The sequence below is a fragment of the Pelecanus crispus genome, chromosome 1 (assembly GCF_030463565.1).
Source record: "Pelecanus crispus isolate bPelCri1 chromosome 1, bPelCri1.pri, whole genome shotgun sequence".
NCBI classification, from domain to species: Eukaryota; Metazoa; Chordata; class Aves; order Pelecaniformes; family Pelecanidae; genus Pelecanus; species Pelecanus crispus.
In genome coordinates, this window is record NC_134643.1 from 91277579 (window position 1) to 91290279 (window position 12701).

General features: G+C 40.3%; 1 protein-coding gene across 2 annotated transcripts in view; it reads right to left on the reverse strand.

Moving 5' to 3' along the window:
- The window catches only part of LOC104031741 (transient receptor potential cation channel subfamily V member 6), a 31532-nt gene extending 19211 nt beyond the window's left edge, over nt 1-12321 (reverse strand). For both annotated transcript variants that reach the window (XM_075715747.1, XM_075715751.1), the window contains exons 1-3: nt 12191-12321; nt 896-993; nt 234-356 (exon numbers count right to left, since the gene is read on the reverse strand). In XM_075715747.1, the coding sequence (XP_075571862.1) occupies nt 234-356; nt 896-993; nt 12191-12321 (352 nt within the window). The remainder of the gene's footprint in view (nt 1-233; nt 357-895; nt 994-12190) is intronic.
- Nucleotides 12322-12701: the final 380 nt, after the last annotated feature.

Below are 12701 nucleotides of genomic sequence, written 5' to 3' on the forward strand. Positions count from 1 at the left end.
TTAAGGGTTTGTCTATTATGTATTTGCATGTCTGCATATGTATGTACTTGGGTTTACTATAATTCCACCTTCCACAAATGGTCAGGAGACATTTGTGTGTTGGTTTTGCTAAGTAACAGTTTAGCAACATACTGAACCAGGAACAGTATAAGCTACTTTCCTAAATGTACAGGTAGCACTTCCTCCCTCCCCCTGCAGAGAATCCTGCCCATCCTCATTCCCTGAGACGTTACCTTCATAGAGCTCTGATGTCATCATCTCATTGACAAGGTCAGGAGCTGCTTCCATCAGGGTAACTGCGGCCTCCACATTATCATACAAGGCAGCTACGTGAAGGGCAGTCTCCCCCACTGCACCTAAAAACAGTAGGAGAATCATGTGAGTCATCTAGACATTCAACTATATGCGATAAAAGCAGAAATGGCTTTATTGGGGTGGAGAATTATGGGAATGCTAGGTCCTCCCTTGAGTACTGCCAGGTGTCGCCTCATCATATGACATGGTAACAGCCACATAACTGCATAGTCTCTGTCCTTCACCCCATCAAAATCTGAAAGTGGACCAGAGACTGCAGGTGTTTGTAAATGACAGCAGACTTAGGCATTAAGTGAATGAGCACACAGCACTTCCACTAACCACCTTCCACAGTAAACCACCTCCCTCAGTCCTAGAAAAAAGGCCCATTCAAGCTGTAAACCTCCGATCTTCACCATTCCTTTAGGGTTTGATGAGTCCTCCAAGTTAGAAAACTCAATTCGTTGCAAAGCTGCTGACATACAGTTAAGTAGGTTGAGTCTGCTAATGCTAATGTTTTAGCAAACTAACAAACATATTACTCGCTGTAGCAGGCTCTTGCCTTCCACAGAAAACCATTTGTCACAAATAATCAAGTTACCTCTCTGATAGATATCACATGTTCTGTCAGTGAGAAGTTTCCTAATGGCTGTGAGGTTGTTCTCTTTGGCAGCCTGGAGGAGTGGGGATTCCCAGATCCTGTAGTCAAGAAAAGTGGCTGATAAGAAACACAGTCAAACACATGGTGCCTCTCTCCAGAGCTAGCATGGCCTTTGCTTGAGACAGTATGTATCTTCAACATTTTCACTGAAAGATCGGTAATGCACACCTACCATGTGAGGTATTTTTGAATGCAAAAAAAAAAAAAACCCACAAAAAACAACTGGCAAAAGCTGAGAAATGCCGTGCTAAAAAGCCAGGTAGTTCACCATCTCTTGACTTACTGACGCTTAACCATATGGTGGCAGCAGAGGGAAAGATAGGAGAAACGAATAACCAAAATGTTTCTGGTTTGTATAGCCCACATTTTGAGGCACAGAAGGTAGCGAACGAGGGTCATCTGATACCCCTCCTGCCAGTAGACTAGTTATCTCAGGAGCCAGACAAAGCCAGTAGGTTTTTTTACACAGCACAATAAATTAAAAAAGGGTCAGCGTCTGAATTACTCCCATAATGGATGGAACAGAAAAAGGACAAATGAGAATTCCCTGTGTCCTACCAATGCTCTCTATGCTGTAATTAAAAGAATGAGCTCTGAAATGTAGTTCCTCATCATACAAAGTTATGAGGAAAAATTTGAAAGCTTAGCTGTACTATTTTTTTCTCTGATGCTGAGAAAATTGAGGAAATTGTTGAGAATTTAAATGTATGCCTGTCCTGGGAAAGAGCATGCTATCAAACAAGTTCCAGACTGATTCATTTATAGTTGAAGAATGGCCTTGGGTCTTCCATGAGGCTCTGGGTTATTTCAGTAGATCCTTTGGGGCTGATGAAGAATTTACAAGTATAGTCACAAAATCTCACTACAGCAAGGTCTTTGATGCAAACAGCAGGTCAAGGGAGGTGATCCTCCCCCTCTACTCAGCTCTGGTAAGGAAAAACCTGGAGTCCTGTGTCCAGTTCTAGGATCCTCAGTAAAAAAGACATATGGAGCTACTGGAGAGATTTCAGCAAAGGGCTACAAAGATGATTATGGGACTGCAGCATCTCTCATATGAGGAAAGGCTGAGAGAGCTGGAACTGTTTAGCCTGGAGAAGAGAAGGTTTGGGTGGGGTTCATATCTATGTGTATAAATACCTGAAGGGAGGGTGCAAAGAGTTACCTGCAATGCCTGCTTGCTCAGCATTCAAATAAGCTTTGCCAATGTGAAAAATAATGAGTTGGCTGCCAAAAAAATCACACAAAATAGAACAAAACCTACTAATTTGGGTAAATATTTCTGTTATCCGTGAATATTTTCAGATTTATCTTTTAATTCGTAAAAAGTGTTTTGGGGTGGGGGTTTTTTATTTTTTTTTAATACAAATAAAGAATTCTAAGCAGCCCAAGTTCAGGAGCTAAAGATTTAAGGGGAAGAAAGACCCTCAAAACCAAAGGAACAGCCTATATCTCTTGAATTTTCAGTATGAAATAGAAAGAGATTCTTCTCTCCAAATAGGATAAGTTCAGTTTTAGATCTCTGTTCAGATGCTATTTTTGCGCTTTTATATCAACTCTGCTTTCTTGTACTACAGATGTTTAATTTGTTCTTAATTATCTAGCATGGCTCATGTCAAGCTGTAATGTGCGATGTGGAATAAGTCTAAGGAACACAGTAGAGAAATGACAAATTCAAGCTGATAGGATCAAGGAGAATGTCAGCTCTCATCTTCCTAGCAGCCCCAGTCTGTGCTTTTACTACAATCTAACAACCGCCCATAGACTGGATGTTAGTCTCACACACACCCACACACAAAAAAAGCATGTAAGACAAATACATTAGTCAAACCATACATTCTCTCTATATATATGTATTCAGTATATGGAGATATATTCAATGCTTTCTCCTTGTAATGTCCCAGATTTCTTCCTTGTATTCTGGTATTATTTAGTTACAAGATTTTGGGGATACAGTTTATAGGGCAAATACTCTATAAAGCAATAGGTGTTTTGCATTAAGTGATAACACCGATGTTAGAATATATTATCTATGAATATAACTCTATTATATAAAGCCACAAGAAAACCCACATCAGAGAAAGAGATAGAATATAAATGGCCCATTGCACAAGAAGTTTTCTCAGAGCTTGTGCTTATAAGGTATAGGATAATTTAACAATAAAACCATAGGAAAACAGGCAACATAAATTCTGTGGCTTAGAAAAATATATATTTCTTGCTTTAATTTATTCTTTTATGAACAACAGAATCTTGATGCAAAAAAAAAAAATTATTTTATATGCCATTATGTCTGGATTTAATCCACCTGAAATGTGCAAGTTCTGCACACCTTTACAGCAGAAAGGCACTGATACACTTGAGATAATTTGCAGGATAAAGCAAAACAAAGAGAAGTATCAGAACTACACAGACAAATAGGAATCATTTGAATAAGTGTACATTAATGGGCATGGGCTACAAGTAATAAAAGCATAACTGAGCATTGTATTTATCATTCCATAAAAGGAGCATTTCTTGTCACCAACAGCACCCCATTATCTAAGTCACTAGAAACTACACTAGAAAAATGCTGAAGAACAGAGGAGAAATAAAAATATTCATAACATAAAGAACCATCCTGAACAAACCAGGGAACCATTCTGAGATATTTTTATGTGTCCTTCAAACTCTTAGCCTTGCAGCTTTGAGAAGTATTCCTTCTTTAGCTTACACATGCGTCAGTTGCATTAGTTCCTTATTGTAAGATGATTTGATATGAACATTGCATCTAGGATCAGACAAATAGGAAAAAAATAAAGAGGTACTCTGAGTAAAAGTGTTTAGATTCAATATCAGTGAAGCAAGCTTGGCATGTCTGCCATTATTTTGGCTGCAAAAGACTCCGTGTTCCTGGAGAATGTGTGTTTCAGAGGCAGGAAATGGGAAGGAGGCGGGGTTTCAACAGTATAAACAATGCTACAATTAATATGTTGATGCTTTACTGGGCAGGCCTTTATCCCTCAATTGACCTCAGAGTGGAGGAAGGATTGGGCAAGAGACAATGTGGGAGGACACACACACAACACCTTTCTCACAAAATTCTCCAAAGCCCTTGTAAACAACTAATCAAATTACAAGCATGCTAAGAAGGAGACACCTAATAACTACTATACTCAGCTTTCAGAAATTTAGGGCAAAATTGTCAAACCTTTCTACTTATTGTAGGAACCTCCAACTGGGCTTAAAGAACCAGAGATCCCAGGCCAAACAACAAGCTGGTGAAGAACCCAGAAGTACTGGTAAATGTCATGGCACGCTGTGTCTGATGCCTCAAAGGTCCATGACTTACATGTTTATACTGTACGCTTTTACTCTCATTTAATTTTCTGTCCCATAATTGGGGAAACATTTTAGTCTCATTTAAAGCATACCATTATAATTATCAACTCATTTTTAATGCATTACAGCAATGTGCTGAGCATATAAATGTCAAGTACTAGGTGAGCCAAAGTGAATATAAAAAATAAATGTCACCTGAATCTAGAACCTTCAAAACATTTTAATTTAAGTTCTGCATATTTAACTAATTTTCTTCCTGACCCATCAAACACAGCATGAATTTTACATTTTACAACTCTAGTTCCTGTGTGTCAAAGCAGCAGTAGGTAAAATCTATAACTTAATCTCTTAAAAGAGCTGCCTACAGTAGATGCTTCATTTCCATAAAGTACCATTAAGTCACTGGATGGAGAGGGTGGCTTTCAGAGAATGATTCAGCAGAGACCTATTTAGGCACCCTGAGAAGATAATTCAGCACATCTAAGTTAAGCTCCTGTTATAAACCATTCTCTCCATCAGCTATGGAGTCAAGGGACACTAAGCTCCTAATTTAGCCAGGTAAATCAGGTCTGTAACACTAGGCAGTACTGTTGTTGCCTCACAGGTTCAGTTTAGGGATAAGCACAGCTACACAGCTAACCAGTAGTTCTGATGGGCAATGAAAACCACAACAGTATCCACCTCGAAGTACTCCTGGGTTCTTCTTGCTGAGCTAAGGAATGTAGCTGTGCTGAGGCACTTAGAAAGCCTTGATCATGCATTAGTATCAGTCAGTTTTCTTAACAGATGATTCAATGATATGCTCAGGAAGCTGTCAGTTGTTTTTCAATATAGGTGAGGACAAAATCAGGAACACCCGAAAATCCATTGTGAAACAAAGAGAAGATAGAATGTAGGTCAGATTCTGACTGAGGCCATCATGTAAAATAGTTTTAAACAAGGTTAAGGATTTCACAACCACTTTCTGCTGCTAATATGTACCCTTTTGGATTTACAGCTTCTTAAGCCCTTCTTTTGGAATGTATCCTGCTCATTACACTTATGAAGAGATAAAGAATGCAAGGACAAGTCCATAAGTCTTAACTCTGTTATAAAAAGAAGAATTTGGATTTATAGGGTTATTCTTTTAAAACAAGGAAATATGTTAAATATGTGAACTGTCTGGACAACAACCAATCTGAAGCTTCTTTTTCAAGACTGAGCTCACCAGAGGTGCAGTGGATCATCTCTTTCTCCTCTTTCCTTCCCTTCTCAGATTCTACTGCTCAAGTCATTCACTGTATGGAATTTTCCTATTGTTTGCTCTAGTTTAAGTCTGGCATCTGCTGGCTTCATGCTTTATCCCCATAGCTGTGTCAGTGACTGAGGGTCTAAAGTAATTCTTTCTGAATGAGCTATAAATTCATCAGTAGGATATTATTTCAGCTTTCTTTTTTTTCCCTGTTGTGCTGCTCGGAATATCCATGCTCAACACTCCATCATGAAATTGCCAAAGGAAATTCATCTTCTCCTTTCCTTCTGTTAGTATGTTTATGTAAATGTGTGCAAGACTTCAGGAGAGCAAAGGAGTGCTCAGAGGAAGCTAACTAGCCAGAAAGAGGATCAATGCAATCACCTAACAAGATGCTAAAGAATGACTTAGGAAGTAATAGCATGAAGTGAAAGGAGACAGATAACAGGGGATTGGACAATCAATGCAGTGACAGGGTGAGGGTCAGGAAATTTCTTCAGCACTGACAGCAAGACTCAGCAAATTAACTGGAACTTCTTGTGCATGTACGTTGAAACCCCTTCAGCTGACAGCAAACAGAGCTTCTCTGGAAATAAATTAAACTGGTTACTAATTGCTGATGCTACTAGACAAGAAACTGACAGGGAAGTCTTATCCCTTCAGATATTTAGCTATCTACCATGCTAAGCAATAGAAATCTTGCTCAGTCACTTCCAGCAGGGCAATCTCCTTGCATTAATCTCCTTTCTTTAATTCTGCATCTGAGACCATCCTAAGAATAACCTCATGCTAGAACTGGATTAACAGTTCAGCAGGTGTTGGTTATTATTTATTATCACTGAGTTATTCATAAACCAAATTTGTTCTCTGAAGCATAACCTCATACTGCATCAAAACTTCCAACCCTCTTCAACAGGGATTTTCCTGCAGTTTTATTCTAGGTTGTGTTCCTCACCCTGTGTCTAATTAGTTTTCTCTAACAACTTTTTAATTTAGGGTGCTTTTTTCAGAGCACAAATTTAATGTTTACTTCTTCACAAGGAAACCTATAGCCTAGTTTAAGAAGGCAAATAGCTTCCTAAATCTATGAGCCTAAGCCACATGTTGGGCACTGAGGTCAGATGTGTGTATGTCTGTGCATTGTTGGGGAAATGTGAGTTCTGGAAGACCTTTACACTTCTGAAATTAAGGGGGCTTGTTTTATATTATTAGACTAAAAAATTCCATTAGGATGAAGGTGTAACAGCATAAGATGAGAAATGCTGCCAGTGACGCCTTTACATGCAGCAGCAGTTTCTACAGGCTGTTCTTTGCATCTTGACTACTGAGAAGCACTATTATTGAAACATATTACAAATGAAGTGGTGGAACTGGGAGCTGGCATCTTTATTTCACTGTCACCTTTGGGAGCAAAGGAACCAATTAATGCTGACAGGCGTTGTGGATTTTAAGACAGGACAGTCCTATGTTAATTTGTGCACTGAAAAATCAGTAATGTTGTTTAAACAAATGAACATCAAAACTACGGTGATATCTCCCATTCACTACTAGCTTGAGAAAGATTTGCCTAGAAGCTGAAGGCTCTCTGTGTCCCTGTACAACTCTTAAGCAACTCAGTTTAATGGTTTTAGGCTGAGCTCTGAGCTACTTTTTATTTGTCCCATATTTGTTTTCAGGGTAAGCAAAACACTTTGCTAATATGTCTGTGAAACTGAAGAGCCACCAACAAATTTGGAAACTAAAGGAGATATAAAGTTTTTATTGAGACATGTTTGGAATGACCACAGCTCTCTGCAAGTTATGCAAATTTTCTCAAGCACCCCTAAGGCATTATGTCTCATAGCACAGATTTCTATAGTTAATTAATGTATTAAAATGCTTTGGTTTGGCTTTTTTTTTTTCTTCTTTAAATGTACCACACAAGTTAAATGTTTTATTGTGATTAGAATAATTAAGCCTCAGAGCATCCCACAAAGGACAGGTGATACCACTAATCCCTAAGCAGCAGCTGTGAGAAAGAAGAGACACATAGAGATAGATTATTTGTCAATCAAAGTTATAGAGGCAGGCAATAGCAGAAAGAAAAATATAATGTACTTGTCCTGGATCCACGTACTCACTTGCTTTAATTTATTTATTAATTATTTTTTTATGAACAATGCAATTCTCATACAGTGGAATTTCTAAAATTACATGCTAGGGAGATTTTGTTCACATTTCCTTAGAACCTCTTACACTGAAAGCCAGACTAAAAAAAATAAATCAAGCAATGGCTCTCATAATTTGTAGAAGATCTGTTAGACTGTGACAGGCTTGTGATTCCTTTTCACCTCTATCAGGCCTGAATTTTAATAAATATTATCTCTTTTTTCCCCATGATTATGAACTATATTGGGTTTTTATGTTCATATGCTCCAGGTTATGTAGATCCTAGAGTTTACTTCCAAAGATAATTCTAGAAAGGACATATGAGATGTGACTACTGTCCCTGGGACTCCATGCTGAGCTACAGGCTGTTTAAAAAGGAGAGTCTTGAACAGAAAGAAAACAGGAGAATAAGGCAAAATAAACTCAAAGTCCACTCTAATATTAGGAGATTGTATCACATTTCCTGAACTTGGATGTCCCTTTGGGAAATTTTGTACAGTCCAGGATTAAGCCAGTGAAAACCCTCACTGTGGATAATGCTTAGATCAACTGCCAATAAGATTCAACAAACTATTACACACAAAGAAAGAGAATGAACAGCAACAGTGAAGGTGAGAACTACCAAACCAGTTAGCTTTCAGGTATTATCACCACCAGTTGCAGGACAAGAAAAAGCATTGTTTTTCTCTTGCAGACTTTCTGTGTGCAATCAGAGCATACTAATTAAATAGTAACATATTTACCACAGGCTTTCAGTAAGATAATAGTAGAATTTAATTTCTGCTTATTCCTGTATATATTCCAGCACCATTAATACTAAGAAGAACTCAAGCTGAAGCCACAACACTGCAATTCCACACAACAAAATGACAGGATGAAGTAAAGGATCTCTTGGCTTAAAACAGTTTTTCCACAAAAGCAAAGGTTTTATAAGAGTAGTACCCATACACAAGTCACCACAGAAGGTATTCCCGTTGTGTTTTTCTGTATGTACATAATTAAGAATATGAAAGCAATAAAACTGATGCCAGTCCTCTGCAAAATGTGCATTTTCTTTCTCCTCAAGCTCTGAGGATCTCTGGGGACAAGAAAGGAAAGGAAAGAGTAGGATCGTGAGAGGAAGAAATGGTCCTGCCCCTCTTTAGGAAGAGAGTATCCACATATTGGCACCATGTAATTTCTGACCAAATAGCAGAAGGCTAATTTATGTTAGTTGAAAGCTGTGGGAAATTTATGGACCTAAAATGGAAGGGAACAATTGTGTTCCCATGCAACTCTGATTTCACAGACAATGATACTGTATGTGTTACGCAGTTTTATGAAGAAACACAGAAATGTTAGTTTTGGGGACCGCTGGGGTTGCGCTATAGTGATCTAATAGAAGTTTATGAAGAAGGGTTTATATGCCCTAACATTTTGATTGTTTTTCTCTATCAGTAGCAAAGTACAAGATGCTCATGGGCCTGCAGCACGTGACTAATGAGGATTGTCAAGCAAAGAGAAGGTTGAATGGCAATCTAATAGCATACTATGTGAAAGAATCATAGAATCATAGAATCGTTTAGGATGGAAAAGACCTTTAAGATCATCCAGTCCAACCATTAACCTACACTACCAAGTCCACTCTAAACCAATTAAGGGTAGACTAGACTAAACCATGTCCCAAAGTGCCACATCTACCCGTTTTTTGAACACCTCCAGGGATGGTGACTCCACCACCTCTCTGGGCAGCCTGTTCCAATGCTTGACTACCCTTTCCGTAAAGAAATTTTTCCTAATATCCAATCTAAACCTCCCCTGGTGCAGCTTGAGCCCCTTTCCTCTCGTCCTATCGCTAACTACTTGGGAGAAGAGACCAACACCCACCTCACTACAACCTCCTTTCACGTAGTTGTAGAGAGCGATAAGGTCTCCCCTCAGCCTCCTCTTCTCCAGACTAAAAAACCCCAGTTCCCTCAGCCACTCCTCATAAGGCCTGTGCGCCAGACCCTTCACCAGCTTCATTGCCCTTCTCTGAACACGCTCCAGCACCTCAATGTCTTTCTTGTATTGAGGGGCCCAAAACTGGACACAGTATTCCAGGTGCGGTCTCACCAGCACTGAGTACAGGGGGACAATCACCTCCCTGCTCCTGCTGGCCACACTATTCCTGATACAAGCCAGGATGCTGTTGGCCTTCTTGGCCACCTGGGCACACTGCTGGCTCATGTTCAGCCGGCTGTCAACCAGCACCCCAGGTCCTCTCCAGCCAGGCAGCTTTCCAGCCACTCTTCCCCAAGCCTGTAGCGCTGCATAGGGTTGTTGTGACCCAGGTGCAGGATCTGGCACTTGACCTTGTTAAACCTCATATAGTTGGCCTCAGCCCATTGGTCCAGCCTGTCCAGGTCCCTCTGCAGGGCCATCCTACCCTCCAGCAGATCGACACTCCCACCCAACTTGGTGTCATTTGCACACTCAATCCCCTCATCTAGATCATTGATAAAGATATTAAACAAGGCTGGCCCCAAAACGGAGCCCTGGGGAACACCGCTCGTGACCGGCTGCCAACTGGACTTAACTCCATTCACCACTACTCCCTGGGCTTGGCCACCCAACCAGTTTTTTACCCAGCGAAGTATATGCCTGTCCAAGCCATGAGCTGCCAGCTTCCCAAGGAGAATGCTATGGGAGACTGTGTCAAAGGCTTTGCTAAAGTCCAGGTAAATGACGTCCACAGCCTTTCCTTCATCCACCAGGCGGGTCACTAGGTCATAGAAGAAGATCAGGTTGGTCAAGCAGGACCTGCCTTTCATGAACCCATGCTGGCTGGGCCTCATCCCCTGGTTGATCTGCACTTGCCTGTTGAGTTCACTCAATATGAACTGCTCCATAATCTTCCCTGGCACCAAGGTCAGGCTGACAGGCCTGTAGTTCCCTGGGTCCTCCTTCCGGCCCTTCTTGTAGATGGGCGTCACATTGGCAAGCCTCCAGTCATCAGGGACCTCCCCTGTTAACCAGGACCACTGATAGATGATGGAAAGGGAGCAACAAAAGGGGGACAAACCCTCCCTGGTAACAGCAGATGGCAAAACAAGGGGTTACAGCATCAAATGATGATTTTGGAAGTCCAGGTTGAACATTAGGAAAAAAACCTTTTTCACTAAGAGGTTACTACAACACTGTAACAGGTAACTAAAGATACAGTGGAATCTCTGTCCTGGGAGGCTTTCAAGACTGAGATAGACAATGTGATCAATTGCTGGCAATAGTCCAGCTTCAAGCAGGAGGCTAGATAGAGACCTCCAGATGTCTATTCCACATCTCTATGACTTAAAAACATGAAGAAGATGTTATAATTATAAAAATATTAATATATCTAGAATTTTCTTTTGCACACATTTATTTGGATAGTACAGAATCTGCTGAGAACTTTTCAGTTACCTGTGATGCTTTTCATGAACATACCAAAATGTAAACACTTCAGCATTCCATGGAGATACTATTGTTCCCACTGTCCTTCCCATTTTAAGTGTATGTAAGTCCCACTGCTCTGAAGTAAAATAGAACAGGCTTTTGTTATTTCATCAGAAGTTAGATGATGATATATATTCAAGTTCTTTCCTTAAAGACATATATGTACATTTGTCCCTTTTAAGGTACTATCCTACTTATTTCTATACATATATGTGTGTATACATACATACGTACAGATAGATAGACAGATTTTGTCCCACACAAGCCACCTTTTCGTCCCCAGAGATGTTCAGAGTTTTGTGAGGAAAGAAAAAACAAATTTTACAAGGGACTGGAAGCAATTTGTTATTTGAGTATAGCAGTGTTTGTGCATGCAGAAATGACAAGGAACAATGAAAAACAGATTCAGCTGGATTTCCATGAATAATACTGCATTCCTGTGTGTGGAAGGAGCAACCCTGCACAGCAGTAACAAACATCCTTGATTCAGTATTTACATGTGAAGACACAGGCAACCTTCTTGATAATGTAAGGTCTAAGAGGAGTCACTGTACATGTTGACACCTGGGCCATTGGGGTGAGAAAACAGCAGTCCGACCCAGGAAGTGACTGACCACCAGAATGTGGAACAACATTGAGTTCACTCTATTCCACAGTACGGGCAACCTTTAGAGAGACTGAAAGCAGAATCCTTGCAAAACCACCATCATTTCAGCTGACTGCTGCATATATGTCACACACACTCTTAACAGTAATTAAAAAAACCCAAACAAACACTCATGCATTTTCTTGTGAGCTTTACCTATGAAGCAGGAAAGACAAGAGTATACATTATTAATCTGTGACTGAAGTCCTGCACTCAGGGTAATTCAGTTGTGACCTAGTAAACCCACCTGTGAAAGCAGATAAGATTGGAACTCCAGAAGCATTCCACCTTGAAAGAAGAAATCTGATAGAGAAAAGTGCTCCAGGGTTGTTTAAAGTTTATCTACTGGCAGAAAAGCCTAAGGGAAAAGAGTGAGAATCAGCTACAGGGAGAGAGCAGCAGAAGAAAGGGAAGAAAAGAAGGCTGAAATGCACTGTACCTTTTCTGCTGGAGTAAGCAGATTTCATCCAGATGTTTATCCCAGGATTTTTTGCCTTGCAACTTCTGACTTAGTCCATTCCACATCCGGAAATAGAAGGGCTTGCTATCCCCAAATAAAGGTACCCCCATAGCACGTCCCTTTTTCTCTCTTGCCTAGCTGCCTGAAAGCCAGCAATCCCCACTTTTTTCAAAGTCAGGGAAGGCTCACTCACTATAGGTCACCACTCCTCTCCCCCCAGTCTGTTACTTACAGAGGACACTGTCTGTCAGCTGCATCATCTGATCGAAGTACATGTAAAAAAACCAAAATAAGATCACTTGTCCCCATACCTTGAGCCTCATCAAGTACTTAGTTTCCAAAATAGCCCAACCCAAAGGCGTGTCTGATTTAGAAGTGGCTTGCCAGCAGCCTTACCCCTCACAAAGTCCCTATACAGTACTGAAGAATTCACACAGCATCAATGTCCTAGGCTTCTAGTATTTCATTTCTGAAGTCTAGAATTTAGAAG